General features: G+C 42.5%; 1 protein-coding gene across 4 annotated transcripts in view; it reads left to right on the top strand.

The window, feature by feature from the left end:
* Nucleotides 1-14945, top strand: part of FBLN2 (fibulin 2) — a 317538-nt gene that overhangs the window by 232633 nt on the left and 69960 nt on the right. For 3 of the 4 annotated variants that reach the window (XM_060239829.1, XM_060239828.1, XM_060239831.1), the window contains exons 6-8: nt 5795-6001; nt 10861-10980; nt 11462-11563. In XM_060239829.1, coding sequence (XP_060095812.1) covers nt 5795-6001; nt 10861-10980; nt 11462-11563 — 429 coding nt within the window. The remainder of the gene's footprint in view (nt 1-5794; nt 6002-10860; nt 10981-11461; nt 11564-14945) is intronic. The other variant, XM_060239832.1, reaches the window with a different exon arrangement.

Below are 14945 nucleotides of genomic sequence, written 5' to 3'. Positions count from 1 at the left end.
TGCTGTTGCCTTCCCCGGTCATCTACGCTTTCCCCCCAGCAAGTTGGGTACTCATTTTACCAACCTTGGAAGAATGGAAGGCTGAGTCAACCTCGAGCCAGCTACCTGCAACCCAGCTTCTGCCAGGATCGAACTCAGGTCGTGAGCAGAGCTTAGGACTGCAATACTGCAGCTTTAACACTCTGTGCTACGGGGCTCTTGATACATACATATTCAGGGCTAAAAAGAAATAAAACAAAGTGGATAGAGTTTTCTGGGACTGGAAATCTGCCACAAGGCTGGTTATCAGGGGAATTCTTTCACATAAAAGGGTATGAGAGAACAGGACATCTAATACCTGTGGCATTGTAGTGAGACACTGAAGTCTTGTGCATGCATGAGGATTCACACATATGTGACAATATGTTTGACTGAAGCGTTCCTCATGCAGTAAGGAAAGACAAATAGATGGAGACTCTTGTAAAACCCTCCTCTTTTTTTTATCCCTCCTGCTTTCTGCTTGGAATCTTCTTTGTTAAGCTTTATGTGCCAGATAAAAACACTGTTATTTACCTAAGCATCTGGCTTTTCATTTTTTTAAAAAGTTGGTTAACTGAATAACCTATCTCAAGGACTGAGAAGCAGACTATTAGTCCTGGTCATGGAATGAAGGGCATCCAATACATTTTGGGCAGATTCAAGCAAAGCCTGTCTCCTTGAGGCTTTATGTTTGCATGGACATTGGAAATGCTATCCCTTTAAAAAAGAATAGTTTTTAAATTTAATTAGATTTTTATATTTATATCCTGCCCTTTCCCGCAAGCGGGCTTAGTTGTTGCCCACTAGCCACTCCATAAGGCACAATATCCTCCATGAGTAGGTAATCTGTTTTCTGGGGTACTGTGAGACCACAGGATACTCTTTTTTTGGGGGGGGGGTGCATGTGGAGAAGCTCCCAGCATGTGGTTTGTGAAGTGTGAATGGTTCATTCTGGAATGGAGCTGGGATTTATCAAGATAGCACTATTTTACTGAGTAGTCCAACAACTCCTGCACATGCTGCAATCTGAAGCCTGAATTCATTTTCTTTCCGTCTTAAACCCCTTTTGTCTGCCTGTTTTAAGGTAAAGAGGATAGAAAGCATAGGGTTGTCAGCCTTCAAGTGGGGTTTGCAGAGATCCCATAATATTGTTGCTTTCCAGCTCGGCATGCCCATTAGGCAGCTTTAGGCAGCTGCCTGGAGCATGGTCCAGGAGAGAAGGCACGGATTTTGGCCCTCTCTCCCATTCCTGCTTCTGGTGAGGGAAACACAGGAGCTTGGTAGTGGCAAAGTTTGTACAGCGTGCCTCACCACCAGTTGCTGTAGTTCCACCTGCACTACAGGAGGCAGAGTTATGACAGCCAGCAGCAGGGCACGCTGTGCAAACCATGCTGCCACTTGCCGACCTCACCCTCACTGGGGGCAAGGGTGGGGGGGAAAAGGGGTGTGGGCAGGGGCAGGGTGGGGTGCTGTGCCTGGGGCACTGGCCTTGTGCCATCACCCTAGCACCAGCGCTGTTTTCCAGATAAGTTCCCCTGAAGAAAATGGCTGCTCCAGAAGGTGGACTCTGTGTAGGCTTCCCAATCCCCAGGTCCCAGCGGGGGATCCCCCAATTTTACAGACCTCCCTCACAGTCACCATGTACTTCTAGAGCTTCGGCAGGTTTAGAAACCTGCAAACATGTCCGTTTTAAAATGTGTGCCTTTAAAATTGAGCAGGAAGCAGGAAACAGGAAGCACTTCATGGGGAAGTGTCAGTAGCAGTTTCGTCAGAGCACAGACCCTCCATTTGTTTTGCTTTCATTTTCAGAGCAAATAAAGTTGTGGAGGAACCAGACCCAGTAAGTGTGGGTGTGTGTGAGAGAGAGAGAGGGAGGGAGGGGGCAGGGGATTCCCCAGTTTGGAGGTCCTCCCCCCGCTTTAGAAAGCTGTAGAAAGCGGGGAGGGGGGAAGGGAAATGTCTACTGGGCACTCCATTATTCCCTATGGAGGACAATTCCTATAGGGAATAATGGGCAATTGATCCATGGGTACCTGGGGCTCTGGGGCGGGGGAATGTTCTTTGAGGTAGAGGTACCAAATTTGCAGCATAGCATCTGATGCCATTCCTTAAAACACCTTCCTTATTTCAAAAGGATTGGACCAGGGGGGCCAATTCTATGAGCCCCCAAAGAAGGTGTCCCTATCCTTCATTATTTCTAGTGGAGGGAAGGCATTGAAAAGGTGTGCAGTCCCTTTCAATGTGATGGCCAGAACTCCCTTTGGAGTTCAATTGTACTTGTTCCAGCCTTGCTCATGACTCCACCCCCAATGTCTCCCAGCCCCACCCCAAAGTCTCCTGGCTCCACCCCCAAAGTCCCCAGATATTTCTTGAATTGGACTTAGCAACCCTAACTCCATGGCATTATACGCCACTGTGGTTCTTCTCTTTTCCAATCTCCCCAGCCTCCCAATCTCCAGGAATTCTCCAGTGTGGAGTCTGCAGTCCTAGCTGATAAATTGGCACCTGAGTTTTGTTTGCTGATTTTCACCATACTTTTAAAATTAGACAATTTTGATCTACTGGAACAAGTTGCTCAGATAGAGTTAACAGAATCAAATGGGATCTTAATGCATAATCCACACTTTATAAAGTTCTCCAGGACTATAGATTGATATCTGCCTCTTTCCTGTCACTGTTCAGTTTCTCTGCTCAGCCAATTATATTGGTAAGGCTTAAAAACAAAGGAATGTGAGGGGTGGGGGTGGGGAATGGAAATAAAAACAAAGCAACTGAACATTGATTAGACAGCAGCAGTTGCCCCAGGAAACTTAATAGAAGCAAACACCTGGCATGAAGCTGTGTCAGTTAAAAGTGCACATATTTGGACTATTATATTGTCACTCTGGCTTTTAAAATTGTCCTCTGGGCAGTGTTGGACATACTGGAATTTTGCTTCCCTCCCTTTGTTTCTTTTTGCTGAATTTAGATTCTTGAGTTTGTGCTGCTTCTTGTAAAGATTTTATTTAAGAAACATGCTCAAAAACCTCAAGTTCTTATGGATTTGGAAGCCCAATGCTAAAAATGAAACAATGGTTTTCTGTTCATCTTATTGATTTTTGTTTGTTTGTTAGATGAAATGGTTGAAACTTGATTGAACTTAGCAACTGACTATCAAATTGTACTTTTATTACATTGCATTTGATTCACATTGAAAATGTTAGTGCGCCCCTTTTTCCCAAGCTGGAAAACCAGAAGCTTCTCAGAAAATTCTATAGGGAAAAAATCTCAAAGTGTTTCATTAATGTTTAATAAGTAGATACAGCTGAAGTCTATTTTTATTTCTTATGTCGGCAGTATCGTTAGGGTACATGGCACTTTTTCGGAGTAGCTGACTGCAAGACAAGTCCCTGCCTGAGGAATTGCCATCTAAATTTGGACAGAGAGGAGGAGAAAGAGAACAGAGAGGGAAGCTTTGGGCTTCTGTGATTATTATGAAAATTGGTTTAAAGAAGATGCTGCATTGATTAACAGATGAAGGGATGAGATTTCCGCTACAGCACATTGCATGCCTTCCATATCCATTTTGGAACTTGCACATTTTACCTCAAGGAAGTGCATGTTCCTTGCTTACGCATCACTCCAAAGTACAAAAGCACTTCAGAATACAGTTATTGGTGCAAAATCGTGAACTAAAACAATGATTTTGGATGACTGATGGCACAGGTAGAATAATCCTGTTTCTTTGATGGTTTCTGATTTTCACATAGCTTTTTATGACTAATACTCATCCAGAGAATACAAGAGAATGATTTGGGTTTCACAGTTTGCACCAGCATCCACCACTGACCTCTTCTCACACACCTCTTATTTCACAATAAGTTTATAAGAAATGCATCTTTTCTCCCAAACAAGTACTCCAATAAATTTATGTTAATTGGCTTTTACGTAAATAGACACAATACAATGAGAAATGGCATGGAGCTATAGAAAACACATAGGGCTGAAAAAACAATGGCATTTATATCACTGCCTTTCTGGTATGATTTCAGGCAAATCAATTCTCCTTTCTTTGTTTTGCTGATAAATGAACTTGTGCAGCAAGAACTAAAGCAATTATCCTAATCAATGGCCATTTGAAAGCTTAATTCTCCTTCTCCCTGAGCTTTTCCTCCTGCCAGTTAGTATTTGGCCTCTAGGCTTTTCCCCCTTACCCATGGCAAGGAAGGTAGGCTGAAACTTGCCAGATGCCTGATTTTCTGTGTATGCTTGAAGCTTGCCCAGAGGCATGGATCTAGGCAGAAATAGAAGAAAATGCTCCCCTTTAAAAACAAATACTGTATGCTGGTTTTTCATATAACCTTCATCTCTCAGAGTCTGTTGCAGGTGTATGGTTACCATCTTGAAGATGGTCTTGGCATGTGCAAGTAAATCCCTAGACTTAGAGAAATGTATCCCTTTTTCTTTCTCAATGAAAAGCATCTAATCCTGCTTTTATCCCCACTAAGAAAAAATGAAAGTAGCCTCAGTTTCCCCTGTAGCAGTCTCTCTGTTTCAATCACAGGTGTTACAGTTGCAGTTTGTTAAAAATCATCAAGGAGGATAATATGCACAGAACTACACACATATAGTTCTGCCCTCAGAAGCGAGGATGCCACTGTTGCCACCATGGCTCTTCAACAGGGGCGGGCAAGGACTTACAAGGACTCTGAAAGTAAAATTACCAACAGGCCAGGGGGAGGGGAAGGGGGGAAGTCCTGTCCTTTTAACAGAGGAGTCCTCTGACAGGACACAAAAAACTACAGCTGACTGGAGTTAGTCAGCTGAAGCTTTTTGGGGCATACAGATAAACATCATCTGATTATTGCCTGTAATCAAACTGATAATAAAGGGGCAACTAGAGGGACCAGTTGGGAGATCCTCCTATCTGAAGGGTGGGGATATAATTGCTTCTGTCACTTGAAAGTTTCCTGTCAGACACATGGGTTCTCAAAGTCATTATTGATAGGAGAAGCCCTGGACAGAAGCAGCCTATCAAATTGTGCATCACCACTTGGTTCGTGTAGTTCCATGATTCATTTCCAGCCTTTTTTTCACATGTAGCTCTGTGATTATTTTTGGAGATTTTTTTGAATAGATTACTTGTGTGGGGATTACGATTTTAAGACTGGTGCTGGGGATGAGGAAAGTAATACTCATATTTCCCCCTAGTGTAGTAAAAACAGCTTTGAGGTGGGGGCTTCCAGGGAGGAGGGAGTTAAATATCTCCTCTCCCGTTCTCCAGTCTTTTCCTTTGAAATCACAGGTTCTGTAGCTGCAGCTCATAAAATTGTTGATGAAATTGTTGTTTAATTCTATTTAAATATCGCTATTATATTGTCAGCTTGCATTGATCACCAAAAAGGTAGGGTACAGCCTTGCAAATGAATAAATAAATAAAGTTTTGAAAAAGTCATCATCATGGGATTACCCATAGGCAGGGGTGGAAATCTAGCAGAAGCTGCTTTGCATATTAGGCACCACACTCCTGATGTAGCCAATCCTCCAAGAGCTTACACTAGGCCTGTAAGAAGAGCCCTGTAAGCTCTTGGAGGATTGGCTATATCAGGGGTGTGTGGCCTAATATGCAAAGAAGCTCCTGCTAGAATTCCATCCCTGCCCATAGGGCAGTTCCACCTACTGGTGAGCAGTTTGCTTGTTATCTAATAATGGTCAAAATTATATAATTTGCACATACAAGCATGCACTCTTTTTAGGGGGGTTCTTATTCCAACTAATGGCTCAGGCATGTTGGCAGTTTCAGAGATTGAGGATCACAATGAAGCCTTGTCGATCAGTAATGAAGCCGAATTGTCAAACAGCTTACCTGGAGATGACCTGGATGAGTGCCTTGTCTATCCTGGAGAACTCTGCCAGCACCTCTGCATCAACACAGTAGGATCTTACAAGTGCTCATGCTTCCCAAGGTTTACTCTGCAGGACGACGGACGGGGCTGCAATCCAGGTGGGGAAATGAGCAAGGAGCTGAATTGAGGAAACGTGTATCAAAGGTTAACTATGAAAGAACTGATCTTATAAGTGGTTTTCCCTCATTTACTAATTGGTTTTCTCTCATTCATAATGGCATGATTCGATGGCTATACATTCTCAACCAGACATACTGCCATTTCCAGTTCTGACATGAAATCTTTCTGATGTTTGATCTGTGATCTTCCACCTGATATTTCAGTCATTACATGATGAACATGCTTGTATGAGTGGGTCCTTAGTGATTTTGCTACATCTAGAACCAGCCATGTTGATAACGCAGGGGAGAGTTATTTTAAATCTACTTGGAATAGTCAGAGTTATTTCTTCCCAGTATTTGTTTGATCTGGGTACATCTCCAATGATCAGATTTCCATAATGTTCACTGAATGAATTCAGTCTATCAGATTTGTCAGGAATATTTTTGCTTGATAATGGAGGTTGAAGAAATCAATAAATATTAATGTACTTCTATTAAACTAATTGGAATATCCCAGTATTGAGTTTATCCTAAATTCTAAGGACTGTTTCAATAAATCCCATTGAAATGAGTGGCAGTTCCCTTTCATTTCAATAGGGCTTTCGCAGCCCAGTGGTCCACTAGGCCAAAGTTCCTCTCTCAGGTATAGTTGTGCTTTTGGGGGGAGGGGGGAGGGTTACTAGGCATTGTGTTGGGTTTTAGTTTGCAACCATAGAAATTCCTGATGTCCTGGGTGTAAGCCTTTAAAAAAACAGCTATAAAGTGAACTTGTAATGTTAAATTAGCAGTAACAAGATGAAAGACATTTGAAGCATTAACATAGTAAAGTTTTTAGTGGCTTTGAAAACCATGAACTCCCAGCTCAGCAATCAAGGTTCTATCGATAAGCCTTTAGCAAGATATTACTTAAGAGACAGAACTGTTGCTATTATGTGTCTTTTGCTTCAACTGCCTTGCAGTATCTTGGTGAACAAAATGTACAATGTGACATCATTATTCTATCCCCACTCACAATATTGGTTGTTAGCTGAGAACAATGCACAGTACAATAATGTTGCCTCCTGCACTGTGTCCACATCAACTTTACGAGGAAATAAATTAGAGGCAGTGGCAGCTCTATGTTCTTGCAACATCTGGATAAGTTCTAAATGCCTCATGATCCAGATGAGCTGGTTTTCTCTTAATGTCTTTGGAGCATTCCTTTGGAACTGTGCTAGTGGAAGAAGGCATATAAAACAGTGTGCTGTAGTGGCTAGAATGTTGGTTTAGGATCCAGGAGACCCAGGTTCAAATCCACAGAATCAGGAAGATTGCTGGGTGACTTTGGGCCAGTCTTCCCTTTTACCCCCCAAATGAATCTGAAGAAAGAACAAAGCAGTTCAATTCAAAACTCTTTTGCAGACCTCTAGTTTTCTCCATCATTTCCCCCATCATGTACTATTGTTCAACCACTCCATATCTTTAAACCTCTCCTCCAGAAGAAAGGAGGGGAGAGCATGAGATGTAGTCCTTACTGGTACCCTAATAAGCTACTTGATTTTTTAGAGGAAGATGAAAATCATTTTTGGCATGTTCAAGGGAAACACCCATGTGGAAATCTACCGCTACCTACATAATCAATCTATTATACGCTTAAGCATCTTCCCCTAAAACTTGCTCCTGGCTATGAAGTAGAAAGGATAAAGATTTTTTTATGGAGGAAACTGAAATAAAGACACTTGAGGCCATAACATGGTGAAATCTCTGGCCAAGCAGAACTGTGAGGACTTTGAAGTGTCAGAACCCACCGGTAGCCCCTGCCTTCCAGCTACCGATCAGCTGGCTAGTGGGGGAACTTCCCAGTAGAAAGAAGGCCCAGGGCATATTGCCAATGTCATACAGGAAGTGCTGCCACCACGTCAGTGACTTCCAGATGATGCTCTGGTATTTGGGCAAAAATTCTATGGTAAAAGCCAGTTTTACCATGGAGGTTTTGCCACCTAGAGTGCCACCTGGAAGTCACTGGTATGATGATGTCATTCCCTATGCAATGCAGGTAACATGTCTTAGGCCTTCTTTCAACTGGTAGGTCCTGCTATTTTACACTAGTTACCAGTAGGAACCTGGCAGCCCTACCTAAGACCTTAGTCAACTCAACTGCCCTACAGCAAATCTCCCTTCTGCTTTTGGAAGTGATACCATTAGGTAGATAGGCATAGGCAAACATTGTTACCCTAGAAGACTCTGATCTGGATAGTGATCTCCCAGGAATGGTGGTTTGCGGAGGAGTGGAAGCGCAGTCGATTTTATTGTTCAGGTCTGTCCTTGATTATGCCTAAGGATAAAACAATAATGTATTCTCTTGTACTTTTTTCATCCTGAGTTATTCCAGCCATTTATTTTCTTTCTGCCAAAATCAATCAACATTCCCCAAACATATTTTTCCTCTCTCCTATTTTCCCAGGAGGCTAGTCCACCAAGATCTCTACAAAAGGTCATGATTTTCATAATTCATTAGGTTTTCAGGAGGATAATCAATAGGATCTTGATCCAGTCACATTAGCAGTGATACTGCATTGTGTTTTGCATTGATAAAATTGCTGCATTTTGGTCCAGCCTTCTGGTGCTTGCACTGTCTTAATAAGGAAGTGATCCCCCCCCCCAAAAAAAAAGTTTGCAGCATATAGTTAATTCACCCACTGTAATGTAAAAAACACATGTGGAAAATAAAATTAATTTTTACTTTATCTCGGTTGTGCTCACAGTTAGGAAATGTAGCTTTATCAGGTATTACTTTGTCTAAGTAACCATGGGACTAACGGGGGAAAACCAAATACAACCGTCACGTGTTTTTTTCTGTATGCATCTTCTTCTCTAGAGCTTTGGGAATTTTTAAATACTTTGTGAACGCCGTTGAAAATCCGCAAGCAGTAGTGGAAGGTCCTTTTTTTCATTGTCATACGTACAGATAATATGCATAGAAGTATATGGGATTTTTAAATCTGCATCTGCAATATCTGAGGGCAAAATGGTGCATCAATGTTTAGGCCATCTTCCAACTAAGTCTAGCCAACAGGATGGGCTCCTGCCTTGAAATGGCAGATCTGGACACCTGGGTCCATGCCATGGTAATATTGAGACTAGACTGCTGTAATGAACTCTACATAGTTCTTCCTTCCCTGGAAGCTGCCTTGAAAACTTGGTGCAGACTGCCGCCACTCAGTTATTATTCAGAGCTAGGCAGAGGATGCATTCTAATGTCATTCTGTTGGCTGTCCATTACTGGGCTCAGTTGAAGGTACTAGCTATCACAAACAATGCCCTTTATGGCCTTGGACCATCATATCTGCAGGATCTTCTCTCTATGCTCCATCACAACTATGTCACTCATCTGACCACGATCTTCTGCAGATGTCATCTTGCAAATGGGATAAATCAGCAACTACCTGTATATGTGCATTCTCTGTTGTGGCACCATCTTATGGAATGGCCTACCTTCCCACACTCCTGGCATTCCACAAAACTGAATTATTCAGGAGGGGTTTTTTACATAGGTAATGGGACTGCACTGTAATGAGATGGTTCAGAAAGATGCTTTGTAGCAGGATAGGTTCTGTGAACTATATTACTGCATACTATCTGTTGCTGTCAGTAAGCTCCTACTATACTGTTTCAGCTTTATATGAGCTCCGTTTCAGATTTCTGCCATCCAAACCTTATTGTGTTGTTTATAGAATGTCCCATCTTGTTGATCATATTGACTTAGAGTGTAATTCATCTTGAGTCTTAATGTGAAGGCAGAGTATAAATAACTTAAATTAATTAATGAGAGACCATTTATTTGACTTTGTACAAGGCAGCTTCATATGCATATGTGTTCAAATCACTACATAAAGATCTAGATGCAATCATATATATAATCACATCACAATTTTTTTTTAAAAGGTTTTAGTAACACACTTGTACATATTACTAATGTTGGGAAGGAAACTAGAAATACTGTCAAACTATGCATACTACAATTGTCATTTAGTAGGACAATTTGTCAGATTAATTGAAGAATTGAAAGGAGTGGGACATACTAGTGAAACAATAACTAGGGGTGCTTGAACACCAACTAGGTCATTCCACATCCCATTCACTGGTAGCTTTTTGAATGACTGGTTCAACCGTTGGCTAGTTTTGGTGGATTTTTTTGGACCCTTTCAAGGTTGTTCAGCAGGTTCCTCCACTTTATTCCTTCCTAATCATGCAGTACAGCACAACTGGCTTTTTGTGCACGCTCATGTTCACACAGCCCATTTGATTTCTATTCTCCCCCCACTCTCACTGCATAACTGCTCTGCTTAGGAGATAATTGTTGAAATAAACAATAACACCGGTCACAAATCATATAAATCAATCATTAAATTGACCTTCATCTAAATAACCCCTAGGAGTACCAATGACTGCCAACTGGTTTGAATATGCATGCTCAGTTTTGCAAAACCCTAATGCCAAGCTACTTGGTAGGCGTTTAGCACAAACTAAACAAACTGGGTTACTGTCTCACTTTTGATTGATTCTTTTCTATATGGTATGTTTGCAACATCCCTAGCAATAATGAAACTGTTCCAGTTCTCTTATTATCAGTTCAAATCTAGATCTGTCAGTTTCAAGGACTTCAAGTTTTAAGACTAATCTCAAGAAGGTATTTCTCAAATGTGTTGTGAAAAAAGTAATTGCCTAATACTGAATTCAGTAATCCGTATGGCAGAAATCCTTTCCCACATTCTCTTTTACCCTTGGGGGTAGTTCTTATGGCAGTAGTTCAGTATAAAACTTCAGAAATGTGAATTAACTAATGCTAATACTGTTCCCTTCTACATTGTGTATAGATTTTGAAGAAGACGGACAAAACACTGCCTTGGCAGACACAGCCACAGTTGCTTCAGAAGCTTTGAACATCCAACCTGTGACCAACAATTCTTTACATGTAGAACAAGATAAGTGTAAAGGTATGTTTGATAGGTAAACTGGAGACATGAGTTTGTTTACAAGTCTGAAATAGATCCCAAAGCTTCCTTGGCTGTTTTCATTTCAGTTTACACCCACACATTACTTGCCTCCAGTACTAGCCTGAAGAAAGAGGTGGAGGGAATCTCAGTGGGTAATGTTCTGAGGAAATTTGAGGCAAGGTTCTGAATTCAAGGTTACTTTGTGCTAGTTGTTTAGAGCCATTCAAGCAACACAGCTGTGTGTGGTAATTTCAAACACGTTGTAATTTCAAACACACACATGGGAATGAAAGGTGTGTTTACTTGTAAAAAGAGAGTGGTACATAGTGATAAAGGTTATGAGAATAGAGTGTTTGTTTTCACATTTTACATTCTGGTGCAAAGGCAGGGATTATAATTAGGGGAATAAAGCCATGGATGTTTAAAGGACTTTTGTTTTGGTTTGAAACATGAATGAATCTTGAAATGTTGTGTTTCTCAGATAATGGACCTTGCAAGCACATATGTCAAGTTATGGAAGGGAAAATTATTTGCTCTTGCTTACCTGGATTTGCCCTCATGTTGGATGGGGTTTCATGTGAAGGTAAGTGCATTTCCAAGTAGTTTAATAGACCGAAATGTTGACAGTCTCTATTATTATCTCTGTCTTTGTAAAAATAATATAAGAGAGTTCCAGCTATGTATACCCTTAGATTACAACAGCAAAATATAATATGTCTAGCTAGTTTTCTGTTCTTTGCTATTTGCAAACAATATATTTTGTGATAGATGGAGATGGGTAGCCATGTTTGTCTGTAGCAGTAGAAAAGAGCAAGGGTTCAGTAGCACCTTAAAGACTAACAAATCAGTGGCAGGATATGAGCTTATGAGTTACTGCTCAGTTCTTCAGATACTTTAGCACTGAAATGTGTGGACGGATCAGATGCTTAAGCATCGATCTTTAGAGCTGAATTCAGATGGCCAATTTGGGCCGGCGCAGGCATTCCTCACAGCCAAATTAAAATGGTGCATTCAAATGCACACATCTGGGCCCTGGCCGGCACTCACCCTTACTTCATCCTCCAGTGCCCCTATGCTGCTCAAAAAAGCCACCAGTTACAGATGGTGGCAAAACTCTGAAGCACTTCCCTGTCATCTTTCCTGGCCATCTGGATGACTGGGGAGCGCCAGGGAAGTGCCTCCCAAGCTCATGATCAGTGTGATCACTCCTCCAGGGCACACCCAGCCTGTTCCTCTTCTGGCAGTGAGGTACGTACTGTTTGGCTGCCCCAGGGCGCCTCTAATTATGCCAGCTTTCCTGAGCTGGGAGGCTACTGCCCCAAGCTGCCTGTGTGTACACAGCTATTTAAATTTCTAGCCCCCCCCCCCCAAAAAAAAAGACTGAAGATGAATCCATTTTAAACAGCATATTAAAATCTGATTAAAATAAGATTAAAATGTATATCTAACAATGTCCACAAAAATCATATAAAAAACCTGGTTTCAAAATGTCTGCCCTTAGTTGAGGTGATTTTTGAAGAACTGAGGAATTCTTCCTCTGCCTGTAATATTGTTACAGTGCCTTGGAACATGTTTCTAAAAATGTAGGATCTGGCTGTGTTGCTGTTTGAGAGGACAGAGACTGTAGGGAGAAAGCCCTCCATAATTTTGCAGTATTGGCAGCATTGGGAGTGTATTAAGACTTCCAGGCCAAAGAAAGGTCACACAGGAAAGACGAGGGAGATCCAAGACATTCAGGTGGAGGCGCCCACCACTCTCATGGCCCCTGCTCTCTCTGTGGCAGCCCCTGATCTCCCAGCTGCTCTGGCAGCCCCCTCCCCCCTCTGCGGAGCTACCCCCTCCCTCCCACCCATCCACCCGGTGAAGTGCCAGCTCCCGGGACTCTTTCAAGGTTGTCTCCCCTCCACCAATCAGCTGATTGGCGGGAAAAGCAGCACCGAGGCTGAGGTACTAAAAAAGCACCCCCTGTCCCCACTGCCTCCTTCCCACTTGCTCCCTGGATTGCTGCTTTTCCCGCTGATTAGGTGATTGGCGGTGGGGAGGCAGCCTTGAAAGAGTTCTGGGAACCGGTGCTTTGGTTGGTCAGTGGGAGGGAGAGGGAGGCACCACGGAGGGGGTGGGGGCCGCCAGAGTGGCGGGGAGAGCCAGGCCACCAGGAGGAGCCATACAGGTAGAAGGGTTTTTTTGGTGGACTCCCCCATGGCTACGGGCCTGCATTTACCTTTGTTCTTTACGGAGGTGATACTTCCAAACCTAGTGAAGTGTAAAGGCTATTTCACTATCTCAGCTTCCACTCTAGCCTGTGGACTGATACAAATCAGATTGCTAGACTGTGAAGGCTGTTTTAGACACCACCTGTGACTGTTGTCTTTGTGTGATGGGAGGTTTACAGGCAGGGAATAAAGCATTTTCCAAATGCCACAGGAACACCATACGAAGAAGATGATATTGGATTTATATCCCATCCTTCACTCTGAATCTCAGAGTGGCTTACAATCTCCTTTACCTTCCTCCCCCACAGCAGACACCCTGTGAGGTGGGTGGGGCTGAGAAAGCTCTCACAGAAGCTGTCCTTTCAAGGACAGCTCTGAGAGAGCTACAGCTAACCCAAGGCCATTCCGGCAGCTACAAGAGAAGGAATGAATCAAACATGGTTCTCCCAGATAAGAGTCTCTGTACTTAACCACTACACCAAACTGGCTCTCAAAGAGGGGTTTGATGGCATAGAGGGAAATGCCCAGATCCCTGTGGCTAGCCACTTAAGGACTTGCCACATAGAAGGCAACCACAATTAAATTAATTTGTGGTTAACTTGAAGACTATCATGCATCCTGCTTACAGTAATTTGAAGACTATCATGCAGGAGACTATATGCACTGGGTCTTTGCTGCTCTGTCATTGTGATGAGTTGGGGTGGGAGGAATGGGCACTAATATGTTTTTGGAGTCCAACAGCCCACCTTCTATATAGTGCCACCATTCTCAAAATGGTAGTGTATAAGATTTTAATAATACTTGAGGATACCACACTTTCCCTACACATTACCAAGCACAGCTGAGAGGCCAAAGAAATATATACTCACTGGCCTGCCAGTGGTTGGCACCATTTACAGTAAGCCTCACTGAGGTAAATTGTGATGGAGCTTCTGAGGAACACACCTTGTCTTTTGTTAGTGAAATTCCTGATTAATCTTGTCCACCCTAGATTTACCCTGAAGGAAAACAGACATCTTAAATAAACAAGAAATAGGTTTATTTTACTGAGAAGCAAAAGTGAACTCTGGATATTTTAGATCAACTTTATACAAACATTAAGTTATGGAGAAAATGAGATATGGAGATAACAGTTTCTTTACTGATTATATATATATTGTTGCAGAATGGAGAAACTAACTACCAGACTACTATTGATGCAAAAGGTTTTTCCACAGCAGACATCAAAACCTTTTAGAAATACTTTTAAAGTAGCTTTCAAATATATAGAAATACTGCATGGGATAGGGCTGCTAGCCTCCAGGTGGGGTCTGGAGATCTCCCACTTTTACAACGGATTTCCAGCTGTCAGAGATCAGCTCTCCTGGATAAAATGGCTACTTTGAAGGGTGGACTCAATGGCATTGTACCATGCTAAGGCCCTGCCCCTCCCCAAACCCTGCCCTCTCCTGATCAACTCTCAAAGTCTCCAGATATTTTCCAACACATACTGGGCAACCCTAGCACAGGAGAACCTTATATCAGTGTGGAACTGTATAGTCTCTGAACAAAAATCAGTTAAGCAGGCCTTTTCTATTCTCTGCTTACTCCACTTCCTGACTAGGCTTCCCAAGCTTCCCCTGTGGGCGGGGTTTCTCCCAGTTTCAAGGCCCCCAACCCGCCAACATGGAGCGGGCCACTGGTGGATCACCATCCCAAACATCCCTGTCATGTGAAATGATGTCATCTGGAAGTGATATATCACACCAGGCA

This window comes from Heteronotia binoei, chromosome 5 (assembly GCF_032191835.1).
Source record: "Heteronotia binoei isolate CCM8104 ecotype False Entrance Well chromosome 5, APGP_CSIRO_Hbin_v1, whole genome shotgun sequence".
Classification (NCBI taxonomy): domain Eukaryota; kingdom Metazoa; phylum Chordata; class Lepidosauria; order Squamata; family Gekkonidae; genus Heteronotia; species Heteronotia binoei.
This window is presented reverse-complemented; position numbering and strand designations above follow the sequence as displayed.